This window comes from Mobula birostris, unplaced genomic scaffold, assembly GCF_030028105.1.
Source record: "Mobula birostris isolate sMobBir1 unplaced genomic scaffold, sMobBir1.hap1 scaffold_517, whole genome shotgun sequence".
Lineage (NCBI taxonomy): Eukaryota > Metazoa > Chordata > Chondrichthyes > Myliobatiformes > Myliobatidae > Mobula > Mobula birostris.
The window spans coordinates 99,430-117,428 of NW_027278254.1; the positions used below are offsets into that span (position 1 = coordinate 99,430).

The following is a 17,999-nucleotide window of genomic DNA, read 5'->3' on the forward strand; positions in this document are numbered from 1 at the left end:
TTCACTCCTCCCCTCCCCATTCTCCAACCCCTCCCCCCTCCATCTGCAGCCCTACCCTCCCTCTATCCTCCCATCTTCTCTCCTGGTCTCCCTCTCCTTTCCTATACTCTCCTCTCAATCCCTCCCCTCCCCTCCCTCCTCCCCCATCTTTCTCCACTCTGCCCTCCTCCCCTCCCCATTCTCCAACCCCTCCCCCCTCCATCTGCAGCCCTACCCTCCCTCTATCCTCCCATCTTCTCTCCTGGTCTCCCTCTCCTTTCCTATACTCTCCTCTCAATCCCTCCCCTCCCCTCCCTCCTCCCCCATCTTTCTCCACTCTGCCCTCCTCCCCTCCACCCTCTCCTTGCCCCTTTTCCCAATCATCTCCCCCTCATCCCTACCCCATCTCTTCATCCCCTACCTCCTCCACCCTCTCCTCAATTACCATCGCACAGTAGTGTAGTGGTTAGCACGATGATTGACGGTACCAGTGACCCAGGATCGATTCCCGCAGCTGACCGTGAGGGTTTCCTCCGGGTGCTCTGGTTTCACCCACAATCCAAAGACATACTGGGTCAGTGGGGTGGTGGGGGGAGTGTAGGTTGATTGGTCATTGGTCCTGTGATAAGGCGAGGGTCAATTCGGGGGTTGCTGGACAGCTGTCTAAAGAATCGGAAGTGCCCGCCCTGTGCCGTGTCTCAATAATAACATAAAGATAAAGAAATAAAATGATACTTTACAGCGTGTAAGGAAGCGTCCTTGACTTTATTGTGTTAACAGGCATACACAGCATCATCAGACAGAGAACTCAGTATGCGTTCTTGCAGCCCGGCGGTTGGGGAGACTTGTCTAAAGTGTGCAGGAGTGTGAGCTTCAACTCTGGAGGCTGTGCAAATGGACGGACTGGTCAGTGGTCACTGAGAGTGAGGGACTGGTCAGTGGTCACTGGGAGGGGATGGACTGGTCACTGGTCACTGAGAATGAGGGATAGGACAGAGAGAGAGAGAGAGAGAAAGAGAAAAAAAGAGAAATAATGTGGGTGGGAAGGTATTAATTCCAGAGTTCACAGCTACTGTTTTTGGATGAATAAGACCAGCATTGCCAGGGAGCAGAAATGTCAGTTTGGAGCAAGGGTGCCAGAGAGGAGTTACAGAGACGGGAGGGGTGTAGGGGCCAGAGAGGAATTACAGAGACGGGAAGGGTGTAGGGGCCAGAGGGAGTTACAGAGACGGGAGGGGTGTAGGGGCCAGAGGGAGTTACAGAGACGGGAGGGGTGTAGGGGCCGGAGAGGAATTACAGAGACGGGAAGGATGTAGGGGCCAGAGGGAGTTACAGAGATGGGAGGGGTGTAGGGGCCAGAGGGAGCTACAGAGACGGGAGGGGTGTAGGGGCCGGAGAGGAGTTACAGAGATGGGAGGGGCTTAGGTGATACAGGGGGTTACAGAGATGGGAGGGGTGTAGGGGCCAGAGGGAGTTACAGAGACGGGAGGGGTGTAGGGGCCGGAGAGGAGTTACAGAGATGGGAGGGGCTTAGGTGATACAGGGGGTTACAGAGATGGGAGGGGTGTAGGGGCCAGAGGGAATTACAGAGACTGGGAGAGGTATAGGGGCCAGAGGGAATTACAGAGATAGGGAGGGGTGTAGGGGCCAGAGGGAATTACAGAGACTGGGAGGGGTGTAAGGGCCAGAGGGAATTACAGAGATGGGAGGGGTGTAGGGGCCAGAGGGAAATACAGAGATAGGGAGGGGTGTAGGGGCCAGAGGGAATTACAGAGACTGGAAGGGTTTACAGGGAGGTGGGAGGGCTGACTGGGGTGAAGGAGCGTCTATGTTACTGAGACGTCCTGAGATAATGAAACCTGTTTTCAGACATCTGAGATGGTGGAGGTCTCGGTTGAAGTTGGAACGTGCAGAGGGTGTGACTGATGCTGAGGTCTGACCTATAATCTATGGGGATGTCCAGCTTGTCGGTGGGGAGTGGGGGGGTGGTCTGGACAGGTTCTCTGTGTCACGGACAGAGCCAGGGTTGGGTGGTGCCGACCCAGACTCAACCACTGAAGACTGTAGTGGAGATTGTGTTGTACCTGCTGGTCTCCAGTGGTGGGAGGCGAAGGGGAAGGGTGTTACTGATGGGCAACAATGCGAGATGTGAAGTAGTTCGTTGCACGCAGAGGGTGTGTGCATCGAGCATAGCCTTTGCCCTAGGCACCAGAAAAGGTTGTCGGCTACAGCAGCGACCCCGGGCGGGATGTTGTCCAGCCGATGAGAAGGTGCAGGTTGGGTGAGATCTACTGGCAACTCGTAGTCAATAGACCGAATGGCCTTTGGCTGTTTGGGTCTGTCACCATGGCAGGCAGTTATCGCGGAGTCTCCCGTGTGTTCCCGGCTCTGATTAGGGTGATGCTATCACAGCTCACAGTTCAATTCCATCGTCAGCTGTACAACCTCCCAATGGGGCTGCTCCGGTTTCCTCCCACAGTCCACAACAGATCAATCAGTAGGGTTGCTGGGCAGTATGGCACGTTGTGCTGGAAGGGCCCAGCAGACACACAGAATCAAACTGCCCCGGAGCCTGGTACAGACTGGCACCTAGTTCAGGAGTTATATATACTCAATATTTTCCAATATATTCTGGGAGTTTGTTACACGAGGGAAGTCAATCCAGGTGTTCAGCAGGTACATACCTACTCAGAAGTGTATTACAGGCTGGGATTCAATTGAGGAGTTTGGGAGGGGTCTTATGTAAAGAACGACCAATCTAGTCTGGAATCTAGTCATAGGGTCAGGAAATTTATATGTACAGGGTGACAGCAGTCCAGGAGTGAGCAGGAAGCTGGAATTAAATCCAGAGCCTTGGGCGTTTGGTTTTTAACAGAGAACATCAGTAGCCTGGGCGTGAGCGGGTGATTGCCTCCTGCTTAGGTCTTGGCTTCTCCTTGCAGGGAGACCTCTTCCATCGGAGCTGAGAAGGTCACCGTAGGCTCACTGCCAGCCGCTGGCTTCTGGAGGGTGTTATAGGTGTCGTCCTTGTCCTTCACCAGGGGCTGATACGTTGGATCTGAGGGATGCAGAGGTGAATGTGAGCAAAACTCACATAGGCACAGTCTGCTTCAGGACAGGACAAGAGACCTTTGTGTACAGCCTGTGCCCACTGACTGGTCTCCCAACGTCCCCACACTCTTGCCCCCAGAGAGCGGTGAATGTCGGGCTTTACATTCCCCTTCATACACGAGCATCATGGCACTGGATTTCTTAGGGTTATCCTTGGCTAATGTGAAAATAATCTGCTCTCTGTCCTATCTCTAAATTCCACACCACTGTACACCTTCCTTTACAATTCCATGACAACCTTTAAATTCATTAGTGCCACCCCTCACCCAGAATCGGCCTCCCTGACTGGAATATGCTTTCGCTGAAATTTACAAAGTATCCTGTTAAAATTTTCATTCTCTCATTCTCTCTCTCTCTCTATTTCTCTCTCTCTTTCTCTCTCTCTCTTTCTCTCTCTCTCCCTCCCTCCCTCTCTCTCCCTCTCTATCTGTCTCTCTCTCTTGCTCTCTCTCTCTCTCCCTATATACCTCCACATTCATCTCTCTCTCTAGCTTTCACTCTTGCTCTCTCCTGCTCCCTCTGTCTCTATATACCTTTTGATAGCTCTCTCTTTCCCAATCCCTCTCTCAGAGCAGGTACTTTGTTAGATATCTCTGTCTCTATCTTTACGTCTTTCTCTTATATCTCCATCCCTCGATCAAGTATTTAATCTCTCTGTCTATTCTGCCCTTCACTCTGTGTCAATGTGCCTCTCTGTGTGCCCAGCCCTGACTCCAGGTTCACGTGCTACCTTGGGCCAGTGCTGTGGCTGCTGCTGGCGTGAGCCTACTGTAGTCCTCATTCTTCTCTGCTTCCTGCAGGGTCTGGTAGGTGGGATTGGGAGTCTGCTTAGCTTGGCTCGGCCCAGGCTTCTCCCCCTCTTGCTGTGGGCTGTCTTCGGCACCAAGGTCAGACATTCCCACATGCGAGTAGATTCCTTCCTCTGTAACCATGGAAAGAAAAGACAGGGATGGATCGGGAGGTGGTAACTCAGGATACACATCTTGTTTCCCTGGTCCTTCAATCTTTTAACCTACTCTGAGAGCAATCTAAACCCCTCCCTCCCTCACAGCCCTGCATTATCCAATGATCCGCGTGCCTAACTGTCTCATAAATATTCCAAATGTATCTGCCTCTACCACAGCCCCCACCATTGCAATCCACACACCCACCACTCTCTGTGTAAAAAAAACTACCTCTGCCATCCCCCTAAACTTTCCTCCATTCACCCAAAAATTATAACCCCTTTTCTGCTCTGGGAGAGAGTTCAAAATTCAAAGTAAATTTATTATCAAAGTACATACATGTCACCAAATACAACAGTGAGATTCATTTTCTTGCAGGCATTCACAGTAGAACAATGAAACAAAATCGGATCAGTGAAAAACCCCGCAGAAACAGGTTGACAAGCAACTAATGAGCAAACGAGGACCAACTGAGAAAATGCAAATACAAATATAAATAAATAAATAAATAAATAGAACATAGAACACAGAATAGTACAGCAAAGTACAGGCCCTTCAGCCCACAATGTTGTGCTGACCCTCAAACCCTGCCTCCCATATAAGCTCCCAACTTAGGTTCCTCCATATACCTGTCTAGTAGTCTCTTAAACTTCACTAGTGTATCTGCCTCCACCACTGACTCAGGCAGTGCATTCCACGTAGCAGCCACTCTCTGAGTAAAAAACCTTCCTCTAATATCCCCCTTGAACTTCCCACCCCTTACCCTAAAGCCATGTCCTCTTGTATTGAGCAGTGGTGCCCTGGGGAGGAGGCGCTGGTTATCCATTCTATCTATTCCTCTTATTATCTTGTACACCTCTATCATGTCTCCTCTCATCCGCCTTCTCTCCAAAGAGTAAAGCCCTAGCTCCCTTAATCTCTGATCATAATGCATACTTTCTAAACCAGGCAGCATCCTGGTAAATCTCCTCTGTACCCTTTCCAATGCTTCCACATCCTTCCTATAGTGAGATGACCAGAACTGGACACAGTACTCCAAGTGTGGCCTAACCAGAGTTTTATAGAGCTGCATCATTACATCGCGACTCTTAAACTCTATCCCTCGACTTATGAAAGCTAACACCCCATAAGCTTTCTTAACTACTCTATCCACCTGTGAGGCAACTTTCAGGGATCTGTGGACATGTACCCCCAGATCCCTCTGCTCCTCCACACTACCAAGTATCCTGCCATTTACTTTGTACTCTGCCTTGGAGTTTGTCCTTCCAAAGTGTACCACCTCACACTTCTCCGGGTTGAACTCCATCTGCCACTTCTCAGCCCACTTCTGCATCCTATCAATGTCTCTCTGCAATCTTTGACAATCCTCTACACTATCTACAACACCACCAACCTTTGTGTCATCTGCAAACTTGCCAACCCACCCTTCTACCCCCACATCCAGGTCGTTAATAAAAATCACGAAAAGTAGAGGTCCCAGAACAGATCCTTCTGGGACATGACTAGTCACAATCCTCCAATCTGAATGTACTCCCTCCACCACGACCCTCTGCCTTCTGCAGACAAGCCAATTCTGAATCCATCTGGCCAAACTTCCCTGGATCTCATGCCTTCTGACTTTCTGAATAAGCCTACCATGTAGAACCTTGTCAAATGCCTTACTAAAATCCATATAGAGCACATCCACTGCACTACCCTCATCTATGTCTGGTTACCTCCTCAAAGAACTCTATCAGGCTTGTTAGACACGATCTGCCCTTCACAAAGCCATGCTGACTGTCCCTGATCAGACCATGATTCTCTAAATGCCTATAGATTCTATCTCTAAGAATCTTTTCCAACAGCTTTCCCACCACAGACGTAAGGCTCACTGGTCTATAATTACCCGGACTATCCCTACTACCTTTTTTGAACAAGGGAACAACATTCACCTCCCTCCAATCCTCCGGTATCATTCCTGTGGACAACGAGGACATAAAGATCCTAGCCAGAGGCTCAGCAATCTCTTCTCTTGCCTTGTGGAGCAGCCTGGGGAATATTCCGTCAGGCCCCGGGGACTTATCTATCCTAATGTATTTTAACAACTCCAACACCTCCTCTCCCTTAATATCAACATGCTCCAGAACATCAACCTCACTCATATTGTCCTCACCATCATCAAGTTCCCTCTCATTGGTGAATACCGAAGAGAAATATTCATTGAGGACCTCGCTCACTTCCAAAGACTCCAGGCACATCTTCCCACCTTTATCTCTAATCCCCAATTAAAAATTTTCCTGTTCTCTTTGATTCTATCCTTTTCCATAATAATTATAAAGGCCAGGGAGCGGTGGTCACTGTCCCCCAGATGCTCACCCACTGAGAGATCTGTGACCTGACCCGGTTCATTACCGGTTCCGTACTAGATCTAGTATGGCATTCCCCCTGGTCGGCCTGTCCACGTACTGTGACAGGAATCCATCCTGGACACACTTAACAAACTCTGCCCCATCTAAACCCTTGGAGCTAATCAGGTACCAATCAATATTAGGGAAGTTAAAGTCACCCATGATAACAACCCTGTTATTATTGCACCTTTCCAAAATCTGCCTCCCAATCTGCTCCTCTGTATCTCTGCTGCTACCAGGGGGCCTATAGAATACCCCCAGTAGAGTAACTACTTCCTTCCTGTTCCTGACTTCCACCCATATTGACTCAAAAGAGGATCCTGCTGCATTACCCACCCTTTCTGTACCTGTAATAGTATCCCTGACCAGTAATGCCACCCCTCCTCCCCATTTTCTGCCCTCTCTATCCCTTTTAAAGCACTGAAATCCAGGAATATTGAGAATCCATTCCTGCCCTGGTGCCAGCCAAGTCTCTGTAATGGCCACTACATCATAATTCCATGTATGTATCCAAGCTCTCAGTTCATCACCTTTGTTCCTGATGCTTCTTGCATTGAGGTACACACATTTCAGCCCTTCTACCTTACTGTCTCTACACCGTTTATTCTGCTTCTCTTTCCTCAAAGCCTCTCTGTACGTTAGATCTGGCTTTACTCCATGCACTTTTTTCACTGCTCTATCGCTCTGGGTCCCATCCCCCTCACAAATTAGTTTGAACCCTCCCAAACCATGCTAGCAAACCTACCTGCAAGGATATTGCTCCCCCTCGAGTTCAGGTGCAACCCATCCAATCTGTACAGGTCCCACCTTCTCCAGAAGAGATCCCAATGATCTAAAAATCTAAAACCCTGCTCCCTGAACCAACTCCTCAGCCACGCATTCAACTGCCATCTCCTCCAATTCTTACCATCTCTGTCACGTAGCACTGGCAGCAATCCTGAGAATGTCACCCTTGAGGTCCTGTTCTTCAGCCTTCTGCCTAATTCCTGAAACTCACACTTCAGGACCTCATCCCTCTTCCTGCCTATGTCGTTGGTCCCAACGTGTATCACGACTTCTGGTTGCTTTCCCTCTCGTACCAGGATGTCGTGCACCCGGTCAGAGACATCCCGGACCCTGGCACCCGGGAGGCAACAAACCATGCGGGTGCCCTTCTCACGTCCACAAAATCTCCTGTCTCCTCCCCTGACTATAGAGTCTCCAATGACGACAGCTCTCCTCTTCTCTGTCCCACCCTTCTGCACCACCGGGTCAGACTCAGTGCCGGAGGCCCTGCCACCGTGGCTCACACCTGGTCGGTCATCCCCACCAACAGTATCCAGGATGGTAAACTTATTATTCAGGGGAATGGCTACAGGGGTGTTCTGCACTACCTGTCTGCTCACCTTCGCTTTCCCCCCTCTGACTGTCACCCAACGACCTGCTTCCGACAGCCTAGGTGTGACTACCTCCCGGTAGCTCTCATCTATGACTGCCTCATTCTCCCTTATGAGTCGAAGGTCATCCAGCTGCTGCTCCAGATTCCTTACACGGTCTTCCAGTATGCACTTCTGGCAGATGTGACTCTGCGGGAGAGGGGCGTTCCCCCAAGACTGCCACATCTCACATGAGAGGCACATCACCATCTCAGGAGGCATTGTAAAAACTAATTGCGAGCTAGCTTGTCCTCCACCTCTTCTCGTCGAAGCCTCTCGAGTCAAAGCCTCAAAGCTCCACTCCTTCACTGGCCCATTCTATGGAGATAGATAGATAGATAGCTACATGGATAGATAGATAGCTACATGGATAGATAGATGGACACATAGATAGATAGATAGATACATGGATAGATACTTACATACATAAATGCCAAGGGCATGAGTTATAGAGTCCAGGAAACTGTCCATAGGTTGTGGAATCAGTTTAGAGTTGAAATGAATAAAGTTATCCACAATCCACACCAATTCAGGAACCTGATGTTTAAAGGGTAATAACTATTCCTGAACCCGGTGGCGTGGGACCAAAGACACCTTCCTGTGCCCCTTGCCTGATGGTAGTAGCAAGAAGAGAGCATGGCCTGTGTGGCATGGCATGGCCTGAATGTCTCTGGCTATCCACTCAATCTACGCTTCTGATCACCTCCTACACCTTAACCAAGATACTTTGTGCTGTGATATCATTTTGCTACTGCGCCGTCCACCTCAAAGCCTTCTTCTCCTCCATAGGAAAGAAAGTTGCTCGTCATCTTAGTAGGAAATGGGCAACCTCTTGTACTTAAACAGTGGTGCTCTTGTTATAACCATATAACATATTACAATTACAGCATGGAAACAGGCCATCTTGGCACTTCTAGACCGTGCCGAACTCTTACTCTCACATAGTCCCACTGACCTGCACTCAGCCCATAACCCTCCATTCCTTTCCTGTCCATATATCTATCCAATTTAACTTTAACAACAACATCGATCCTGCCTCAACCACTTCTGCTGGAAGCTCGTTCCACACAGCTACCACTCTCTGAGTAAAGAAGTTCCCCCTCATGTTACCCCTAAACTTTTGCCCTTTAACTCTCAACTCATGTCCTCTTGTTTGAATCCCCCCCACTCTCAATGGAAAAAGCCTATCCATGTCAACTCTATCAATCCCCCTCATAATTTTAAATACCTCTATCAAGTCCTCCCTCAACCTTCTATGTTCCAAAGAATAAAGACCCAACTTGTTCAACCTTTCTCTGTAACTTAGGTGATGAAACCCAGGTAACATCCAAGTAAATCTTCTCTGTACTCTCTCTATTATATTGACATCTTTCCTATAATTTGGTGACCAAAACTGTACACAATACTCCAAATTTGGCCTCACCAATGCCCTGTACAATTTCAACATTACATCTCAACTCCTATATTCAATGCTCTGATTTATAAAGGCCAGCATACCAAAAGCTTTCTTCACCACCCTATCCACATGAGATTCCACCTTCAGGGAACTATGCACCATTATTCCTAGTTCCCTCTGTTCTACAGCATCCTTTAATGCCCGACCATTTACCATGTATGTCCTATTTTGATTAGCCCTACCAAAATGTAGCACCTCACATTTTTCATCATTAAACTCCATCTGCCATCTTTCAGCCCACTCTTCTAACTGGCCTAAATCTCTCTGCAAGCTTTGAAAACCTACTTCATTATCCACAACACCACCTATCTTAGTATCATCTGCGTACTCACTCATCCAATTTACCACCCCATCATCCAGATCATTAATGTATACGACAAATAACGTTGGACCTAGTACAGATCCCTGAGGCACACCACTAGACACCGGCCTCCAATCTGACAAACAGTTATCCACCACTACTCTCTGGCGTCTCCCATCCAGCCACTGCTGAATCCATTTTACTACTTCAATATTAATACCTAACGATTGAACCTTCCTAACTAATCTTCCGTGTGGGACCTTGTCAAAGGCCTTACTGAAATCCATATAAACAACATCCACCGCTTTACCCTCGTCAACTTTCCTAGTAACCTCTTCAAAAAATTCAATAAGATTTGTCAAACATGACCTTCCACGCACAAATCCATGTTGACTGTTCCTAATCAGACCCTGTCTATCCAGATAATTATATATACCATCTCTAAGAATGATTTCCATCAATTTACCCACCACTGATGTCTAGGTTTACTCTTAGAACCCTTTTTAAACAATGGAACAACATGAGCAATATGCCATTCCTCTGGCACCATCCCTGTTTCTGATGACATTTGAAATATTTCTGTCAGAGCCTCTGCTATTTCCACACTAACTTCCCTCAAGGTCCTAGGGAATATCCTGTCAGGACCCACAGACTTATCCACTTTTATATTCCTTAAAAGCTCCAGTACTTCCTCTTCTTTAATCATCATAGTTTCCATAACTTCCCTACCTGTTTCCCTTACCTTACACACTTCAATATTCTTCTCCTTAGTGAATACTGAAGAAAAGAAATTGTTCAGAATCTTCCCCATCTCTTTTGGCTCCACACATAGCTGTCCACTCTGATTCTCTAAGGGATCAATTTTATCCCTCACTATCCTTTTGCTATTAATATAGTGGTAGAAACCCTTGGGATTTATTTTCACCTTACTTGCCAAAGCAACCTCATATCTTCTTTTAGCTTTTCTAATTTCTTTCTTAAGATTCTTTTTACATTCTTTATATTTCTCGAGCACCTTATTTACTCCATGCTGCCTATATTTATTGTAGATATCTCTCTTTTTCCAAACCAAGTTTCCAATATCCCTTGAAAACCATGGCTCTCTCAAACTTTTAACCTTTCCTTTCAACCTAATAGGAACATAAAGATTCTGTACGCTCAAAATTTCACATTTAAATGACATCCCTCGGACCTTGAAGGAGACTAGTGTTGAAATTGCAGGGGCCCTGGCAGAAATATTTAAAATGTCGCTGTCTACAGGTGAGGTGCCGGAGGATTGGAGAGTGGCTCATGTTGTTCCGTTGTTTAAAAAAGGATCGAAAAGTAATCCAGGAAATTAGAGGCCAGTAAGTTTAACATCGGTAGTAGGTAAGTTATTGGAGGGAGTACTAAGAGACAGAATCTATAAGCATTTGGATAGACAGGGACTTATTAGGGAGAGTCAATATGGCTTTGTGTGTGGTAGGTCATGTTTGACCAATCTATTGGAGTTTTTCGAGGAGGTTACCAGGAAAGTGGATGAAGGGAAGGCAGTGGATATTGTCTACATGGACTTCAGTAAGGCCTTTGACAAGGTCCCGCATGGGAGGTTAGTTAGGAAAATGCAGTCGCTAGGTATACATGGAGAGGTGGTAAATTGGATTAAACATTGGCTCAATGGAAGAAGCCAGAGAGTGGTAGTAGAGAATTGCTTCTCTGAGTGGAGGCCTGTGACTAGTGGTGTGCCACAGGGATCAGTGCTGGGTCCATTGTTATTTGTCATCTATATCAATGATCTGGATGATAATGTGGTAAATTGGATCAGCAAACTTGCTGATGATACAAAGATTGGAGGTGTAGTAGACAGTGAGGAAGGTTTTCAGAGCCTGCAGAGGGACTTGGACCAACTGGAAAAATGGGCTGAAAAATGGCAGATGGAGTTTAATACAGACAAATGTGAGGTATTGCATGTTGGAAGGACAAACCAAGGTAGAACATACAGGGTTAATGGTAAGGCACTGAGGAGTGCAGTGGAACAGAGGGATCTGGGAATGCAGATACAAAATTCCCTAAAAGTGGCGTCACAGGTAGATAGGGTCGTAAAGAGAGCTTTTGGTACATTGGCCTTTATTAATCAAAGTATTGAGTATAAGAGCTGGAATGTTATGATGAGGTTGTATAAGGCATTGGTGAGGCCGAATCTGGAGTATTGTGTTCTGTTTTGGTTACCAAATTACAGAAAGGATATAAATGATGTTGAAAGAGTGCAGAGAAGGTTTACAAGGATGTTGCCAGGACTTGAGAAACTCAGTTACAGGAAAGGTTGAATAGGTTAGAAGAATGAGGGGAGATTTGATAGAGGTATATAAAATTATGATGGGTATAGATAGAGTGAATGCAAGCAGGCTTTTTCCACTGAGGCAAGGGGAGAAAAAAAAACAGAGGACATGGGTTAAGGGTGGGGGGGAAAAGTTTAAAGGGAACAGTAGGAGGAGCTTCTTCACACAGAGAGTGGTGGGAGTGTGGAATGAGCTGCCAGATGAGGTGGTAAATGCGGGTTCTTTTTTAACATTTAAGAATAAATTGGACAGATACATGGATGGGAGATGTATGGAGGGATATGGTCCGCGTGCAGGTCAGTGGGACTAGGCAGAAAATGGTTCAGCACAGCCAAGAAGGGCCAAAAGGCCTGTTTCTGTGCTGTAGTTTCTATGGTTTCTATCCATTTCTGTATTACATTCCTCCCATAAAACAAATTGTCCCAATCCACTCCTTCTAATTCCTTTCTCATCTCGTCAAAGTTAACCTTTCTCCAATTAAAAATTCTCAACCCTAGGTCCAGCCCTATCCTTCTTCATAATTATATTGAAACTAATAGCATTGGTTCTTGTGTTTTTTTTTAAACAGTGGTGCTCTGGTTCTTGTTTTTAAACAGTGGTGCTCTGGTTCTTGTTTTTAAACAGTGGTGCTCTGGTTCTTGTTTTTAAACAGCGGTGCTCTGGTTCTTGTTTTTTAAACAGTGGTGCTCTGGTTCTTGTTTTTAAACAGTGGTGCTCTGGTTCTTGTTGTTTTTTAAACAGTGGTGCTGTGATTCTTGTTTTTAAACAGTGGTGCTCTGGATCTCTATTTTCCTGGAGATTAACCGCCCGGGGGAAGAAACTTCTAACTTTTAAAATTTTGTGTGAAGTTTTTCTTTCCGTAGCAGTTCCAGTGGGAGCTTTCAGAAAAAGCAGTTTGCAAGAAGGGTAGTGTCTCGAGATTACACTAATTTTTCTTCAGTCCCTTCTCACCCTTGTAAACAGCAGCAGAATTAACTCTTCCAACTCTTCCTATGCTACATCAACAACTGTACTGGGGCTGTTCCTGCACCTATGCTGAGTTTGCGATTTCATCAAGTTTGCCTCTAACTTCCACCCTGCCCTCAAATTTACCTGGTCTATTTCTGACAACTCTCTCCCCTTTCTCGATCTCACTGTCTCTGTCTCTGGCACTTGCAAAAATGCCATTCCCTTCTCTCAGTCACATCTCCGCCACATCTGCCTGAAAGAGTGAGAATGTGTGTGGATACAATAAAATGCCATTCCCTTCTCTCAGTCACATCTCCACCACATCTGCTCTCATGTTGAGGCTTTTCATTCCAGGAATCTGAGATGTCCTCCTTTGAAGAAAAAGGTTTCCCTTCCTCCACCATCAGAAGGATATTGAATTGTGTAAGGTAAAGGAAACAAGAAGGGTAGTTATGGAAAGTATGCTGATTAAAGAAGTGGAAGCCCTTGCGCTTTTAAGGAATATAAAAGTGGATAAGTCTCCGCGTCCGGACAAGATATTCCCTAGGACCTTGAGGGAAGTTAGTGTGGAAATAGCAGGGGCTCTGACAGAAATATTTCAAAAGTCATTAGAAATGGGGATGTCGCCGGAGGATTGGCGTATTACTCATGTGGTTTCATTGTTTAAAAAGGGTTCTAAGAGTAAACCTAGCAATTATCGGCCTGTGAGTTTGACGTCAGTGGTGGGTAAATTGATGGAAGGTATTCTTAGAGATGGTATTTATAATTATCTGGATAGACAGGGTCTGATTAGCAACAGTCAACATGGATTTGTGCGTGGAAGGTCATGTTTGACAAATCTTATTGAATTTTTTGAAGAGGCTATTAGGAAAGTTGACGAGGGTAAAGCGGTGGATGTTGCCTATATGGACTTCAGTAAGGCCTTTGAAAAGGTTCCACATGAAAGGTTAGTTAGGAAGGTTCAATCATTAGGCATTAATATCGAAGTAGTAAAATGGATTCAGCAGTGGCTGGATGGGAAACGCCAGAGAGTAGTGGCGGATAACTGTGTGTCAGATTGGAGGATGGTGTGTAGTGGTGTGCCTCAGAGATCTGTTCTGGGTCCAATGTTGTTTGTCATATATATTAATGATCCAGATGATGGGGTGGTAAATTGGATTAGTAAGTATGCAGATGATACTAAGATAGGTGGTGTTGTCGATAATGAATTAGGTTTTCAAAGCTTGCAGAGAGATTTAGGCCAGTTAGAAGAGTGGGCTGAAAGATGGCAGATGGAGTTTAATGCTGATAAATGTGAGGTGTTACATTTGGTAGGGCTAATCAAAATAGGACATACATGGTAAATGGTAGGGCATTGAAGAATGCAGTAGAACAGAGAGATCTAGGAATAATGGTGCATAGTTCCCTGAAGGTGGAATCTCATGTGGATAGGGTGGTGAAGAAAGCTTTTGGTATGCTGGCCTTTATTATCAGAGCATTGAGTATAGGAGTTGGGATGCAATGTTGAAATTGTATATGGCATTGGTGAGGCCAAATTTGGAGTATTTTGTCCATTTCTGGTCACTGAATTATAGGAAAGATGTCAATAAAATTGAGAGAGTACAGAGGAGGTTTACTAAAATGTTGCCTGGGTTTCATCTCCTAAGTTACAGAGAAAGGTTGAACAAGTTAGGTCTTTATTCTTTGGAGCGTAGAAGGTTCAGCGGGGACTTGATAGAGGTATTTAAAATTATGAGGGGGATAGATAGAGTTGACGTGGATGGGCTTTTTCCATTGAGAGTAGGGGAGATTCAAACAAGAGGACATGAATTGAGAGTTAAAGGGCAAAAGTTTAGGGGTAACATGAGGGGGAACTTCTTTACTCAGAGAGTGGTAGCTGTGTGGAACGAGCTTCCAGGAGAAGTGGTTGAGGCAGGTTTGATGTTGTCATTTAAAGTTAAACTGGACAGCTATATGGACAGGAAAGGAATGGAGGGTTATGGGTTGAGTGCAGGTCGGTGGGACGAGGTGAGAGTAAGAGTTCGACACGGACTAGATGGGCCAAGATGGCCTGGTTCCGTGCTGTAATTGTTATATGGTTATATCAATGCGGCCCTCAACCACAGATTTTCCATTTTGCACATGTTTGTCCTCAGCCCATCCTCCCACTGCCACACCAGAGCTTGGGTTCGTCTTGTCCTCTCCTACCACCTCGTCCAGCACATAATTCTCCATAACTTCTGCCATCTCCAAAGGGATCCCACCACCGAGCGCATCTTTCCACTTTTTGTAGGGATCCCTTGTCCACTTGTCCCTCTACACTCAACTCCACTCTGCCTCAGAACACAGGGTTGTCCATTTAGAACAGAGAGGAGGAAGAATTTCTTTAGCCAGAGGGAAGTCTGTTGTTATTTTTATTTCAGTAATATTTGAGTAATATTGTAGCTATAATGTCATTCTTTGTTGTTTACATAATTTATTATGGGTTATATGTAAAAGTATGAGAATGACATACGTCATCATGCCACTGCATCATATATATGCACCTCACTAAAAGTAACAATGAAGAGGGTACACATGACCTGCAGATCATGCTTTCCCTTCAATTTGTTTTACGCTTTGGAGTTACAAAACATAACAGCGGTGACCAGTAAATTTTAAAACAAACTCAAGGCAACTACCTAACTTTGATGTGCTGCGCATTTTTTCTTTGCAGGAGGAGAGAGATTGTTGAGTTAGAAAAAAGTGAAACATTAGTCTCTTCGGAAAAGGAGAGAGATGGTTGAGTTAAAATAAAGAATGAAAATGGAAAAAAATTAATGGGTTCACAAATAGTGAGTATTGGGTAAAAATAATAGTAATTTTAAAAAAGTGCAATTGGTGGAAGGACATACAGTTTTTGTCTGGAAGTTTAACTGCTCCAACCAAGCCAGCCAAAGTTAGGCTTGCTGGTATTGTGAAAGTAATGCAGGAACATTTAGAACAGAAACCATTGTTGCTTCAGAATGCTTTAGGTTTCATAAGCGGAATTGAAGGAAGGGAAGTCTATTTTGGCTTATGTCGTTGAATTTTAAAAATTGTCTCAGCATTGTCATTTCAGTGATTGCCACCAAGAAATAATTTAGTTTGTGGAATCTTACAAAAGAGCATTAAAAATAGCTCCTAACCGAAGCACAATTCACATTTAAAAGAGAAGGTGAAGTTGCTGTTTCATGGAAACAGCAGACAGAGATGCAGGAATGAAAATAAGCATGAGCAAAATTGCAACATCTAAACAGAAACCAGACTGACCAGACTGTTACCATTGTGGTAGGGGATCACATACACCAGACCAATGCAGCTTTAAAGGTGAAACTTGCAGAAATACAACACACACGAAGAGCATGTCTGGCACAGGGAAGAGAAAAATATAAAAAGTCCAGTTGCAGTTTCAAACAGAGCACTAATCTGCATGCTGATTTAAAAAATCTGATAGTGGTGAGAGTGACACAGGAGTGAGAAGCCTTGAGATTTACAATGTGAAATCTAACAATAGACAAGCAACATGACTCACATCAGAAGTGAACGGCAAATTAATTGACGTAGAATTGGACACTGTCTCGGCTGTCTCAGTCATCCCACAAAATGAGTTGAATGGTATTTCAAAGATATGGAACTGAAGTCTGCAGATATCCAAATAGAAGTCGTATTTGAGAAAAGATAATTCCTGTGGGAATGACACTCATCACAGTGAAATACAACCACCACCATGCCACATTGAGTTGTATGTGGTAAAAACAGGAAGATCAGCATTGTGGGGCTGAGACAACCGTAACTTGATTGGAGATCCATTGAGCAATTGCATGCCACATCCCCTGCAATGGAGTCACTGAAAGCGAATTAAGGAAGGTACTGGATGATGCCACAGCAGTGTTCAAGGCTGGCACTGCAAAGCTCAAACACTTCAAGGGCGAAATAGCACTAAATAAAAAAGTCACACCATGTTTTACAAAGTGCGTTCTGGTCCTGACGAGAGGTGATTGGTAAGTTCGTGGCCAAAGGTAGAAGGAGTCAATTTTAGAAAACCTAGCACATTTATTTTTCAATATAGTCCCCTCCTACATGTACACACTTAGTCCAGTGGTCGTGGAGCATATGGATCCCTTCTTTGTAGAAGTGGTCCACAGCAGGCGTGATGGATAAGTTTGTGGCTTAAGGTAGAAGGAGATGTGTTATACAGCTCTCATTCCATGCACGTGAAGTTCAACTCTTTCAGTGAAAATGCAGAAAGTTTGAAGTGTCTCCTCATCTCTTTCTACTTTAGGCCACAAACTTATCAATCACCCCTGCTGTAGACCACTTCTGGAGGTCCAAGACGCCAACCTCTACAAAGAAGGGATCGGTATGCTCCGCGACTGCTGGACTAAGTGTGTAAATGTAGGAAAAATAAATGTGCTGGGTTTTCTAAAATTGACTCCTTCTACCTTAGGCCACAAAGTTATCAATCACCCCTTGTATACCATTTGTGACGAAGTAGCCAGTGAGCTAGGTTGCATGGAGGCTGTAGGAATTTGTTCCAAGCTTTAGAGGATATCTTAGCAAGCCATTCTGGAGGGAAATTCTCCAGCAAAGCGGACTTAGCTGAGGTCTACCTACAGATAAAGAGTCCAAAGTGTTTCTCACCATAAACACTCACAAAGGACTTCGTCGCTAAAATAGGCTGATTTTTGGTGCTCTGGCCAAAAGCTATCGACTTCTGCTACAAGTCTGCCCAGGGATTTGGTATTACCTGGATCCCATCATTGTTACTGGTAAGGATGACAAGGAACTTCTCTAAAATCTCGAGACACTGTTAAAAAGGTTCGAAGATTATGAGCTCAGCACATAACACAACAAGTGTGAATTATTTAAACCTATCATCACTTACTGTGGTCACACCATTGACGCACAAGTACTTGCACAAGTGTGTTGAGAAAATTCAAGTAGTGTGGATGCCTCTAGGCCAAAGGAAGTGTCACAGTTGCAGTCCTTTTCAGGGATCTGTTATATAACAAGTTTCAGTTAAACCTGGCTAATTTTCTCCACCCCTTGAACTCATTACTACAGATTTGGAAGAAATGGCAATGGAAAAAACAGTGTGAGGTGGCTTTCCAAAAGGTAAAGGGAATGATGACATCAGGAA

At 45.3% G+C, this 17,999-nt stretch overlaps 1 protein-coding gene across 1 annotated transcript in view; it reads right to left on the reverse strand.

Moving 5' to 3' along the window:
• Positions 1-1,223: 1,223 nt before the first annotated feature.
• Positions 1,224-17,999, reverse strand: part of LOC140193348 (uncharacterized) — a 74,150-nt gene continuing 57,374 nt past the window's right edge. The window contains exons 5-6 of the mRNA XM_072250675.1: positions 3,821-4,012; positions 1,224-3,037 (exon numbers count right to left, since the gene is read on the reverse strand). Coding sequence (XP_072106776.1) covers positions 2,898-3,037; positions 3,821-4,012 — 332 coding nt within the window. The 3' untranslated portion in view covers positions 1,224-2,897. The remainder of the gene's footprint in view (positions 3,038-3,820; positions 4,013-17,999) is intronic.